General features: G+C 43.5%; 2 protein-coding genes across 2 annotated transcripts in view; one reads left to right on the top strand and one right to left on the bottom strand.

Annotated features, from left to right (window-relative positions):
• Nucleotides 1-9,227, bottom strand: part of FBH1 (F-box DNA helicase 1) — a 78,390-nt gene extending 69,163 nt beyond the window's left edge. The window contains 1 exon segment of the mRNA XM_043965402.1: nucleotides 9,161-9,227. Coding sequence (XP_043821337.1) covers nucleotide 9,161 — 1 coding nt within the window. The 5' untranslated portion in view covers nucleotides 9,162-9,227.
• A 1,087-nt stretch (nucleotides 9,228-10,314) lies between these two features.
• The window catches only part of ANKRD16 (ankyrin repeat domain 16), a 31,221-nt gene continuing 29,207 nt past the window's right edge, over nucleotides 10,315-12,328 (top strand). The window contains exon 1 of the mRNA XM_043965403.1: nucleotides 10,315-11,189. Within this exon, the coding sequence (XP_043821338.1) occupies nucleotides 10,825-11,189 (365 nt within the window). The 5' untranslated portion in view covers nucleotides 10,315-10,824. The remainder of the gene's footprint in view (nucleotides 11,190-12,328) is intronic.

The following is a 12,328-nucleotide window of genomic DNA, read 5'->3' as shown; positions in this document are numbered from 1 at the left end:
TCATGTAACACTTTCTCAGCACCCTGTTATGGGTGAGTGAATGAAAAGAGTTTGTCACCGCTTCATTAACTCAAGAGCAAGAGGAACAAATATGCTAATGTGATAAGTAATATTATCTTCCCCACAAAGGGCTACATTAGGACTCAGAAACGAGTTCAAGTTTGTAACTATGTAGTTCTAACTTTTCTCTGGTAATCCCAGATGTGCTGGAGTGAGGGGAAATTGGGGTAAGGAAGCCAGCCTAGAGTAAAGTTAAGAGAATCACACTGCAAAGGGGCTATAAAAGATATACAGAATTAACAGAGAGAACACATGCTAGGTAATTTAAAAAGCAGTGGCCCAGTAGATAGAGCCCCAGCCTGGAGTCAGAAAGACTTCTTTTCCTGAATTCAAATCTGACCTCTGATGCTTACTAGCTATGTGACTCTGGGCAAGTCACTTATTCCTGTTTTGCCTCAGTTTCTTCATCTGCAAATGACCTGGAGAAGGAATTGGCAAACCACTCCAGTATCCTTGCCAAGAGTTGAACATGACTGAAAAAAACCAAAGGTTAAATAAAAGGGAAGTTAAGGAGGGAGTGTGCCAGAAGTTGAAAAGGCTTTGTGCAGAAGATGATGCTTGAGGTACACCCTGAAGTAAGGGATTTTATTTGTGGCTGACAAGAGTACATTTCAGGGATGAGAGAGAACCTCTGCAAAGGCATGGAAATGGGAGCTAGAGTGCCAAGTTTATGTGTGATCTTAGATGCAAAACCGAGAGCAAATGGAGTTTACCAAGTGGAAGAGTGACATGAAGGATGCAGGTGTGTGAAGGACAGTTAGTAAAAAAGGAGAGATGAAGTCCTAAACTAAGGTGGTAGCTATAGAAATAGAGGATAAACTTGAGAGATGTTAAAGACATAGAAATTACAAGATTTGTCAACTGATTGAATATGTAAGAGGAAAGAGAAAAAGTCAAGAATAGTAGGTTGAAAACCTGAAGAGAGAGTATGGTGATACCCCTCGGCAGAAATGAAGAAATCTGGAAGGTAAGATTAGGGGTGTGGGGAGGACAAGCCAGGGCATGAAGGGAAAGACAAATATCCAATACACAGTTGGGAATGTGGGATTAGAGTTCAGGGAATAAGACTGGGGCTAGATATGTAGAACTGGGAGTTATCTTCAAGAAATAAAATTAAAACCCATGGGAGCTAATCAGATAATCAAGTGACATCAGGTTTTCCTCAAAAGTGAAACAGCTTTCTTTATACACTCACATGCACAATCTAAATTCTAAGTGTTTGTTTTTCCATATTGAAAGTAAACTTCTTTAAAGTATGATGTGTGCGGTTTGTTTTTGGTTTTATTTTCAAATGTGATTTTTAAAAATGTTTCTTCCTAAAGGACTTCTTGCAAAGACAGTGATATGAAAAGTGTCAAGAAAAGCCCAGTGACCACAAGAAATTCTCAGAGATAAAAAGACTCTGGATAAAAGAAATATTCAATAAAATCAGCAAACGTCCACTCTATCCTGAACTACAAAAGAAGATTTTATGAGTATTCTGATGGGGTGTGTACCAGGGCAGCATGAAGATACTGTGATATCTGGTAAATAAAGCTCTAAAGTCAATGGGACCTCAACCTAAGCCTGCTGGAGTCACAGTAGGGGATATCAACTCCTAGTAGGTGACTTAATAGAATAGTAGAGGTATGCAGAATCACATCCTTAGCACAGTTAGCATGTAGTAGGCACTTGTGTTTATTGATTGACATTCAATATTGGGCCTTTGGAGAGATCTAGTATACTCTCTGATATCCTGTTAAGCCTGCAACAGGGGACAAAACCAGTTCCCAAAAAGTGCCTTCCCACAGTAACAAAGATGGGACAGAAGTACCCAGTATGCCTTGGGTCCTGAAGTCACCAGGAATCGAATCTTGGCCTACAATATCCAGTTTGAGTCCTGTCACAGTCACACGCAGTGCACAAAGCCAACTCCAGGCAGGAAAATATAAAAAAGGAAATAAATACATCAGATTTCTATCAACCAAATACAGCAGCAAGAGCTAGAAAAAGAAATTTCATTTAAAATAACCGTGGGAGAATCTACCTGCAAAGAAAAAACTCAGCAACATAATCAAAAAACACTTTTCACACAAATAAAGTCAGACCTAAATGACTGAAGAAATATTCATTGCTTATGGGGTAAGCCAAGACAATATAATAAAAATGATAATTCTACATAAATTGATTGACTTATCCAATGTCATACTAATCAAACTACCAAAAAATTACTTTATAGAACTATTTAAAAAAGGAATAAAATTCATCTATAAGAACAAAAGGTCAAGAATATGAAGGGAATTTGTGGGGGCAAAGTGAAAGGTGGGCTAGCCATATCAAATCTCAAAATATATTACAAAGCAGTAATCTTCAAAACAATCTGCTACTGGCTAAGAAAAAGAGTGGTGGATCAGTGCAATAGATTAAATATACAATAAATGACCATACTAATCTAATATTTGATAAACCCAAGGATCCAAGCTTTTGGCACAAGAACTCACTATCTGATAAAAAACTGCTCAGAAAACTGGAAAGCAGTTTGGCAGAAACTAGGTGTAGACCAACATTTACACCATATACCCAAAATAAGGGCAAAATAGGCGCATGATTTCAACATATAGCAAAGGAGCATGTAATATTTTACCTGTCAGATCTATGGATAAGGGAAGAATTATGAAGAAACAAGAAAGCATTACAATATGGAAAATGGATAATTTTGATTATATTAAATTAAAAAGGTTTTGCATAGATAACACTGATGCAGGTAAGATTAGAAGGAAAGCAGTAAATTGAGGAAAAAATTTTACAGCCAAGTTTTTCTGATAAAGTCCTCATTTTTCAAATATATAGAGAACTGAGTCAAATTTATAATATGAGTCATTCTCCAATTGATTCATGGTCAATAAGATATGACAGCCAGTTTTCATAAGAAATCAAAGTTATCCACAGTCAATCATGTGAAAAAATGCTCTAAATCACGATTAATTAGAGAAATATAAATTAAACAACTCTTGAGGTACCACTCACACCACTCAGGTTGACAAAGATGACAGAAAAGGAAAAAGGACAAATGTTGGAGGGGATGTGCAAAAAATGGGACATTAATGTACTGTTGGTAGAATTCTGAACTGATCCAACCATTTTGGAGAGCAATTTGGAACTCTGCCCAAAGGGTTATAAAGCTGCATACTCTTTGCTCCAGCAATACCACTACTACATCTATATCCTAGAGATCAAAGAAAAATGAAAAGGACCTATATGTACAAACATATTTATAGTAGATCTTTTTGAGGTAGCAAAGACCTGGAAATTGATGGGATGTCCATCAATTGGGGAATGGCTAAACAAACTGTGGTATATGATTGTGATGGAATATTACTGTGGTATAACAAATGATGAGCAGAATGATTTCAGAAAAATCTGGGAAGTTCCTTATCGATTAATACAAAGTGAAGTGAATAGAACCAGGAGAACATTGTACACAGTGATAGAGATATTGCAGTATGATAACTGTGAATGACAGCTATCATCAGGAATACAATGATTCAGACAATTACAAAGGATTTATGATGAATGATGCTACCATCTCCAAAAAAAAAATGAAGAAATCTGAATGCAGATTGAGCTTTGGGGCGGGGGGGGGGGGGGGGGGGGGGGGCCCGTGAAGGGTATGGCAATGAGGGTTTACACAGCTAGTAAGTGTCACGAGTCTGAGGCCAGATTTGAACTCAGGTCCTCCTAAATCCAGGGCCAGTGCTTCATCCACTGCACCATCTAGCTCCCCCCCAAAGCATACTTTTTCAATATTTATTTTTCTTGGGTTTTTTTGGTCGTTTTTTTTTTTTGCAACATAGGCAGTATGGAAATGTTTTGCATGACTGCTCATGTATTGTTCGGTTGTTTCAGTGGTGTCCAACTCTTTATGACCCCACCTGGGGTTTTCTTGGCAAATATATTGGAGTGGTTGGCCATTTCCTTCCCCAACTCATTTTATAGATGTGGAAACTGAAGCAAACAAGGTTAATCGACTTGCCCAGTATCTAAGGCCACTTTGGGGGGGGGGGGGGTGACGCAGGGCAATGAGGGTTTAAGTGACTTGCCAGGGTCACACAGCTAGTAAGTGCCAAGTGTCTGAGGCTGGATTTGAACTCAGGTCCCCCCTGAATCCAGGGCCAGTGCTTTATCTACTGTGCCACCTAGCTGCCCCTAAAGCCACATTTTAACTTAGGTCCTTCTGACTCCAGGACTGGCACTCCATCCACTGGGCCACCTAAGTGCTGATGCACTTGTACAATCTATATCAAATTGCTTGCCTTCTCAAGAAGGTGGAGGAGAGAGAGAGGAATTGGGGCTCAAATTTTTAAAAAATGAAGGTTAAAAATTGTTCTAACATAATGGAGAAAAATATTTTGTTAAAAAAGAAAAATATGTATCTTTAATAGAAGGTCCTGTTTCCTAGATGGTGTGTATGCCTTCCTCTTCTCACCCCCTCAAAAAAAACACAACTCCACCCTTCCTCCAATTCCTAGCCCGCCTTCAAGGCCCAACTCAAATTTAACGTCTAATAGGAACCCTTCCCTTAACCCATAAGCAAAAAGCAATCTCAGGGGCAGCTAGGTGGCACAGCGAATAAAGCACCAGCCCTGGATTCAGGAGGACCTGAGTTCAAGTCTCCCCTCAGACACTTGATACTTGCTAGCTATGTGATGTTGAGCAAGTCACTTAACCCTCACTTCCCCACAAAAAAAAAAAAAAAAAGCAATCTCTCCCTTTTCTAAATTTCCAAAGCATTTTGTACTTTTCACTGAACTTTTAAATTTTTACCTTCTATTAGTTATTTTTATTCATCTTTTTTAAAAACTAGATTATAAACTGTTCAAAGGCATGACCTGTATAGAATAAGATTATAAAATGTCAAAATTGGAACAAACTTTAAGAGATCAACCCTTTTAAATAATTTTATTTATATGTAAGAAAAATGTGTCCCAAGGCAATTAAGTGACATAACAGTGTCACCTGGCCAGTAAGTGGCAGATGAAGGTCTAGAACTCAGGTTTTCATGCCTCCTTCTTCAGAGTTTCACCATGTTCTGTTTTATTAGTAGTGCCGTGACATGGTGGATGGGAAGCTGGTCTCAAAGTCAAGAAGACCCATTAAGTGTCCCCTCTGACTCACACTGGTCACACTGCCTTAGTCATTTATCCTTTTGGTACTCTGAGCAATTCTCTTAGCTGCAGTGAATAGACTGGTAGATGAAGTTTGCTCATCTGGGAATTCCTTATCTCACTGAAATCACAAATTCAGTCCTAACTCCCTATCCCAATGTTACTACGAAACAATAATATTTACATTTATATAGCATTTAAAGTTTTCTTCATCTTTGCATCTCTCCTAGTGCTCAATAAAACATTCAATTGACAAGAAATGACACATTTGGGGCAGCTAGATGGCGCAGTGGTTAAAAGCACGGACACTGGATTCAGGAGTACCTGAGTCAAATCCGGCCTCAGACCACTTGACATCTTACTAGCTGTGTGACCCTGGCAAGTCACTTAACCCCCACTGCCTGCAAAAAAAAAAGAAAGAAAGAAAGGGAAATGACACATTTGCATAATTATTTAACAGGTTAGCTAGTTGTCACAGAAAGCAGAAAACAATTTGATGGGGGGATGGAAGGAAGTGGGGGCTTTAGGAGGCTTGGATCCAGAACACAAGGAAATATTATTGCTCAAGGAAGGTTCAGGCCCAGATCAGATGTCAAAGGGTAGGGCTTCTAAGTATTGTGAAAAAACAACACTAAGACATGGGAATGAGACTGTTTAAAAAACAACAACAACACTATCCTTATGGAAGTTCTGTGGTACAATGGAAGAACTAGACTGGGAATATGGATCTAACTCTGCCACTAACCAGGCTCTTGCCAAGTCATTTCCCTTCTTAGTTTATCTACAGAATGAGAAGATTAGATTGCTGTTTTTCAGCTGTTTCTAACTCTCGTGACCCTATTTGGGGTCTTCTTAGCAAAATATTGCAATGGTTTGCCATTTCCCTTCTCCAGTTCATTTTACAGATGAAGAACCTAAAGCTAACAGGGTCCAGTGACTTGCGTTAGGGTTACACAGATCGTGTCTTGAGGCCACATTTGAAATCAGGAAGATGAGTCTTCCTGACTTCAGTCTAGCTGGCCAAAAGATTAGATTAGATCATCCACAAAGCCCCTATGATTATCTAATTTAAAAATGACAGTAATAGTAATAACATGTTTACAGACAGCTTTACTTCACATGCATTATCTTGTTTGTCCTTCATAAGTCTGTGAGGTAAAATGGGTTGTTTCTACACATAAAGTCTAACAGATAAGTAATATTACCAAAATGACACAGGTCTCCTATTTCAATACTCTTTCATTACCCACACAATTCTTCCTCAATTATCACCCCTATACAAATAATAGCTAACATTTATAAAGCATTTTAAAGATTTGTACATATTTCATTTGATCCTCACAATCCAATAAGGTTGGTGTAATTATTATTCCCATTTTACAGATGAGAAAACTAAGGGCCTGAGAGAGTGGTGACTTGCCAGGTCACAAAACTTTTAAGTTATCTGGGGTGCAACCTGAACTCAGATCTTCCAGATTCCAAATCCAGGACTCATACCCACTTTACCACCTAACAATGATTCCTAGGTCTACTCATCCAGCCACAGCTTCTCTCTTGAGCTCCAGTCCGGCATTAACAACAACCTATTGGACATTCTGAACTAGAAGTTTCAGAAGCATGTTGAACTCAGCATATCTAAACAAGAACTCATCATACCCCTCCCCTCAATTCATCCTTCTTACCAACTTACAATTCCTGGGAAGCATACCATCATCCGCCCAGTACCCAGGTTCCCTCACTCCCTCACATCATCTACTTACACAGCCACCACCCTAGTTCATGTTCTCCCCACCTTTATGCTGAACTACTGCAAAAAAAGCACCAGTAAGTCTCCCTGCCTCAATTCTCTCCCTACTCTAATCCATCCTTCAGTTACCAAACTGATTTTTACTGAAGTGCAGGTCAGCCTGTAGCACCCTCGCCCTCAACTCAATAAACCTTCGGGATCAAAAAAACTCCTTTTGACATTTAAACATCTAGCACCTTCCTGTCTTTCCATCTTCTCACATATTAATTCCCCACATACAGTCTAGCTATACTGGTCTTTCTGTTCACAAAACAAACAACTCCTTTCTCTGTGTCTTTGCATTGTCTCCCATGCCTAGAATGTTCTTCTTCCTCACTTCAAACTTTCAAGATTCAGCTCAAATGCCACCTTCTGCAAAAGACCTTTCCTCTTCTCCCATCCCCTTATAAGATCCCCTTCCTTCTAGACAGACAGGCAACAAGCATTTATTAAGGCCCTATATCAAGTGCCAGGCACTGTAATAAATGCGGGGGGGGGGGGTACTGTTGAGGAGCTTGCATTCTAATGAGGAAAGACATATAAAAGGGAATCCTAAAAAAAAGGTTAGAGAAGGTAGCCAATGGGGGCTGGTCAGGACCTTCCCCTAAAGAGGAAGTTTGAGGAAGAACTCACTAATGGGAGGAGGGGAGTAGAGTGGGTGGCTGGCTGGCTGGCTGGCTGTGTGCACACTTGCACATACATCTTTCATTAGAATATAAGCTTCTTGAGGACAGACTATTTTTGCTTTTCTTTTGTATCCTCAGTACTTATTACAGTGTCTGGTACACAGTTAACTGCTCAATAGACACTTGTTGTATGATTGCCAGGTATAACATGCCAGGTTTGCCAGGAGGGCAGAGAAGGCAAGATGTGATAGAAAAGATGGCAGCTGAACTAGGGCTTGAAAGAAAGAATGGATGTTAATAGGCAGAGTGGGAGGGAAGGTCTGTCCTGGAAGTGGGGGGGTCAGGATGGGTGAAAGCACAGTGAAATTTAAGTCAGAGCCAGACAGCCAATCAGCCTGAGTGTCATGCTTAAGTATGAGGGTTTGGGAAAAGGAAGGAGGCAAAGGAGGTTTGTTTGTTGCTGTTGTTGTTTTCAAAGATGATGAAAGGTAAAACCGCTCAACCAGTCACAATGTGGAAACTGGAAAATTGAACTCAGGCCTCTCCCAATATTACCCAATTGTAAGAAATGACGATTTGTGAGATGCTTCCTTGTGCACAGCCACTTTTCTCCCCTCCCTCGCCTTCCTGCCTTCCTTCCCTCCTCCTCCTCCTCCCTCTCCCCCGCGTAATGATGGCAGTTCGAGAGGATAACTGAGAAAGCCCTGGGAGCAGGGAGAGCGGAAGCACGAGCAAAAGAAGCCGCCACGAAAAAGGCAGAGGGTCGGGGAAGCGTGGCTACTTGGGCCCATCGGACGGGCTTCTTCCAGCACATGGCGGGGATTCGTTTTCTCGCCAGCCGCATACCTTGGCTAGTCTCATCCTGCGCTTCCCTCAGTCCCGGCGGCCTCCTCAGCCTTCCCGCCCCCCCCCCCCCCCCAGCACCACCATCGGAGCCTCCATTTTGGGGAGGGGCCTAGGCCCGCCAATCTTCATTCTCCCTCCAGACCGCGTCCCACCAGGGTCTCCTTCTCTTCCTCCCTCCCACCCATTCTTTAGCTCCGCGGGGGAGGGGGGGGTTCTTTCCCCCATTAGAACGTAAGCTCCTTGAAGGCAAGGATTTTCTTTTTATTCGGGCTTAGCACAATGTCTATAACATTCTAAAAGCTCAATAAATGCTTGTGGCGTTACTTCCCTCGATCTCACCCCTCCCCCTCGCCAGCCTCCCCCTCCCCCTCTCTAAAACAGCTGTATTTTCCTCCTACCAAATCTAGTCTTCCATAGAATTATGGAATGTTAGAGCCGAAAGGGCTTTCTCTTCCTGAGATCTAAGCTAAGCCCCTCATTTTACAGAGGAGGAAACAGGCCCACGGAGGAAATGTGACTCTTCTAAGGTCACACTGCTCATACAAATAGAATAAACAAACGCATCCGTGGGATCGGAAACCAGCGATCGTCGTTCAGGTTCTAAATCTGCCAAACTGGGGTGGGCTTAGCCACCCCCTCCACCTCCTTCCCCAGCCCCAGTCCCCGCCCTCACCGCAAAGCCACCCGCTCTCACGGACTTGGGTATTTCGGAGTGTGGATGCTACAGACGCGCAGAGGCCTCCTCCTCCTCCAACAGCCCCGCCCCTCCGCCCCTTCTCCCCTTCCGCCCTTTCTCCCCTTCCGCCCCTTCGATCCTTCCGCTCCTTCCGGCCTGGTTCCAATCTTCCCAAACCGCTACAAAGTAGGACTCGGAATTCCTGTGACTTCCTCCCCAAAGTCCCACCCCTCAGCCACAGCTCATGTAAAAAAAAAAAAAAACCCAAAACAACAACAACCGCCCCCAATGGAACTAATTGACTGCCCTCTCGACCAATAGAAATGCCGAAGCAGACTGCCACCCAATGGCAAGCCTCGACTCTTTCTCTTGTTTCTTCTTCATTCTGATCTTAGAGGGGGAAGAGAATTTCCTTGGGTTACCCCTTTTGCGGTGGGAGAACTGGTTGAGGACTTAGGCCGTCCGGATCGTAGTATCTTTAGTCTAGCCCTAGAAGGAACCTCAGAGGCCATCTCGACCAACCCTCTTGTTTTACAGATGGGAAAACTGAAGTACAGAATTTAGCCAGGGTCAGTCAGTTAACTAGCATTTATTAAGCACCTACTATATGCCAAGCACCATGCTAAACTCTGGGAATAAAGACCCCCCCCCAAAAAAAGCTCTTGCTCTCTAGGGGCTCTCAGGCTAATGTGGGGGGGGTGGGGGAATTTGAACGCCGGTGGGAGCGGAGTAGCGTAGGAGGGATAGTTACAGATCATCCAACCCTCGCATTTCACAAATGAGGAAATTAAGGTTCAAAGTTGGTACCAGGAGAGTGGATTGCAGATTCCGTTCAAAAGGAATTTATTAAATTATTGTTTCGTATCGAGAATGCCAGACTTGAAATGAAGAAGACCTAAGTTTAAACCTTGCATCTTTTGAGGTATTGAGGTATTTAGCATTTTACTGAATATCTGTAGCTCCGTCTCTGGAGCCCTTAGAAAAATCTAAGAGCCACACAGCATAAACGCATTAGAATTTTTTTTTAATTTCCACTTCCACATTCTCTCCCTCCCTCCCCCACCCACTGAGCAGGCTACAAATAGGCTGCCCATTCCACACAGACATGCATCCCTAACGTGTACAATTCTGATTTCTGTCGTCTCTTAGTCCCTCCCCAGCACCACTTGCCTCGTCTGTAAAATAAGAAGGTCGGCCTAGGAGGCCTTTGAGGACTCTTCCCGCTCGAGATCTAGGATGCTACGAAAGCCGCCCCATCCTCGCTCACCCCCATGTCATTCACCCCGTTCACACTGATGCACACACTCCCCGTGAGGTTTCCCAAAAGCTTTTTCAGCTTTGACAGCACTAAGATTTTAGGGACACCCTGCACATCGGGAGTCAGAGCCCTCCCGGGATGAAACCCCGCAAGTCCCAACCCCGGCTCCCCGAAGGGGAGCCACAGTCCAGGGCAAAGTCGTGGAATAAGAGGCGCGGAGGGAAGGAAGGGCCTCGGGCCTGCCGCTCGCTCCCTTCACCGTCCCCGGAGGAGGCGGGGAGGCGGGTCCTCCCTTAAGGGAGCCGCAGGCGCGCTAAGGCAGCGGCCTCGGATCAGGTTCGGCGCCGGGGCCTCCCGCGCCTCCTACCTCTCCTCCCGCTGCGCCAGGCTCCCGAGCCTCCCCCTGAGCCCAAGCCGCGGGCGCCGTCATGGCCCATCGCCGGCGCCCGGAGGAGTCGCAGCCGCAGCCGCAGGAGCGGCTCTTCAGGCTGATCCAGGAGGGCCTACTAAGGCCTTTGCAAGAGGAGCTCGGGAAATTGGAGCACAGCCGCGGCCCGCAGGTGAAGACCGGCTGCCCGGCCAGGGCGGGTGACACTCTCCTACATTCCGCAGCCCGCCTCGGGCATCGGGATATCTTGGCCTACCTGGTTGAAGCTTGGGCGCTGGACATCGAGGCCCCTAACCGGGACTACAAGCGTCCCCTGCATGAGGCGGCGTCAATGGGACACCGGGACTGCGTGCTGTATCTGCTGGAGAGAGGGGCGGCTGTGGACTGCCTGAAGAAGGGGGACTGGTAGGTGGGGAGGGTCTGGATGTGTCCGTAGATTAAGCCCTGCCCGAAGATAGGCTGTGGCTTCGGCGACCCTCCTTATTTCTGTCTCCCCGAGCTGCTGGCTCATCATTCAGTTGAGCTTCATCCCCCTCGCGCAACCTTCTCCTAAAATGCAGTCAGCTGGCTAGGAGACAGGGCAAACAAATGACTGCTTATGGAGTGCCTGTTATGTGTTTTATGCAGGCAAAGTTCACAGGAGAAGGAAAATAAAAATATAGAACACTTCCCTTATCCTTAAAGAGTTTAAAATCTGTTTGGCATTCAAGGAACATAACACTAATAATGAGAGTAACTGACATTTCTGTAGTCCTTTAAAAGAAGTCATCTCATTTGCCTCTTACAACAAGATACTTCAGATACTTTGATAGGCACTACAAGTATTGTTCCTGTTTTACAGATGAGACCTCAGTTTAAATTCCACCTTATTAGCTGATCAAGGGTAAGTCACTTAACTTTTCAGATTCCCTCAGTTTCCTTATCTCTAAAATGTAGATAATAATACTTGTACTGTGTCTTCAAATTATCATGAGGAAAACACATTGCAAACCTTAAAGCATTATATGCTTGTATATAATGTATATCTAGGGTTTGGGGTTTTTTTTTGCCAGATATCCACCTTTTTAATTGCATTCATTTTTTTCAATTTACTTTTACTCAGAACCCACACTACTAAGTTTTGTGAGACTGGTTCACTCTGGCACTAGCTGTGATATGTCTGTGAACCACTGTTAAGAACAAATCAGAGACATAAACAATAGATAGCTGGAATGATAAACTAAATACCAGGTGAGATCCTATAAAATGGAAGCACTCTTATAACAAGAAATGTTGAGAAATTGCACTAATTCTATTTTGGTAGACATGATTTATCCTTTTCATCTCTAAATCCATAGATTCTGTGACTCTGAAACAGAATGGCATAGCAAATAAAGGCCTTCCCATCATACATACCTAGTTATGTGGCTGGGCACATCCCTAAATATTTCAGTGCTCACAGCAACTCTCTTAGGAATATAACTGACAAAAGATGCTGATGTGCATTAGAAGAGTATGCTAACCAAAGCCAAATTCAGCTAGCACCCTGACACCCCTAGCCATCT

This window comes from Dromiciops gliroides, chromosome 5 (genome assembly GCF_019393635.1).
Source record: "Dromiciops gliroides isolate mDroGli1 chromosome 5, mDroGli1.pri, whole genome shotgun sequence".
Lineage (NCBI taxonomy): Eukaryota > Metazoa > Chordata > Mammalia > Microbiotheria > Microbiotheriidae > Dromiciops > Dromiciops gliroides.
Note: the sequence above shows the minus strand (reverse complement) of the source record. Positions and strands in the feature narration are given on the sequence as shown.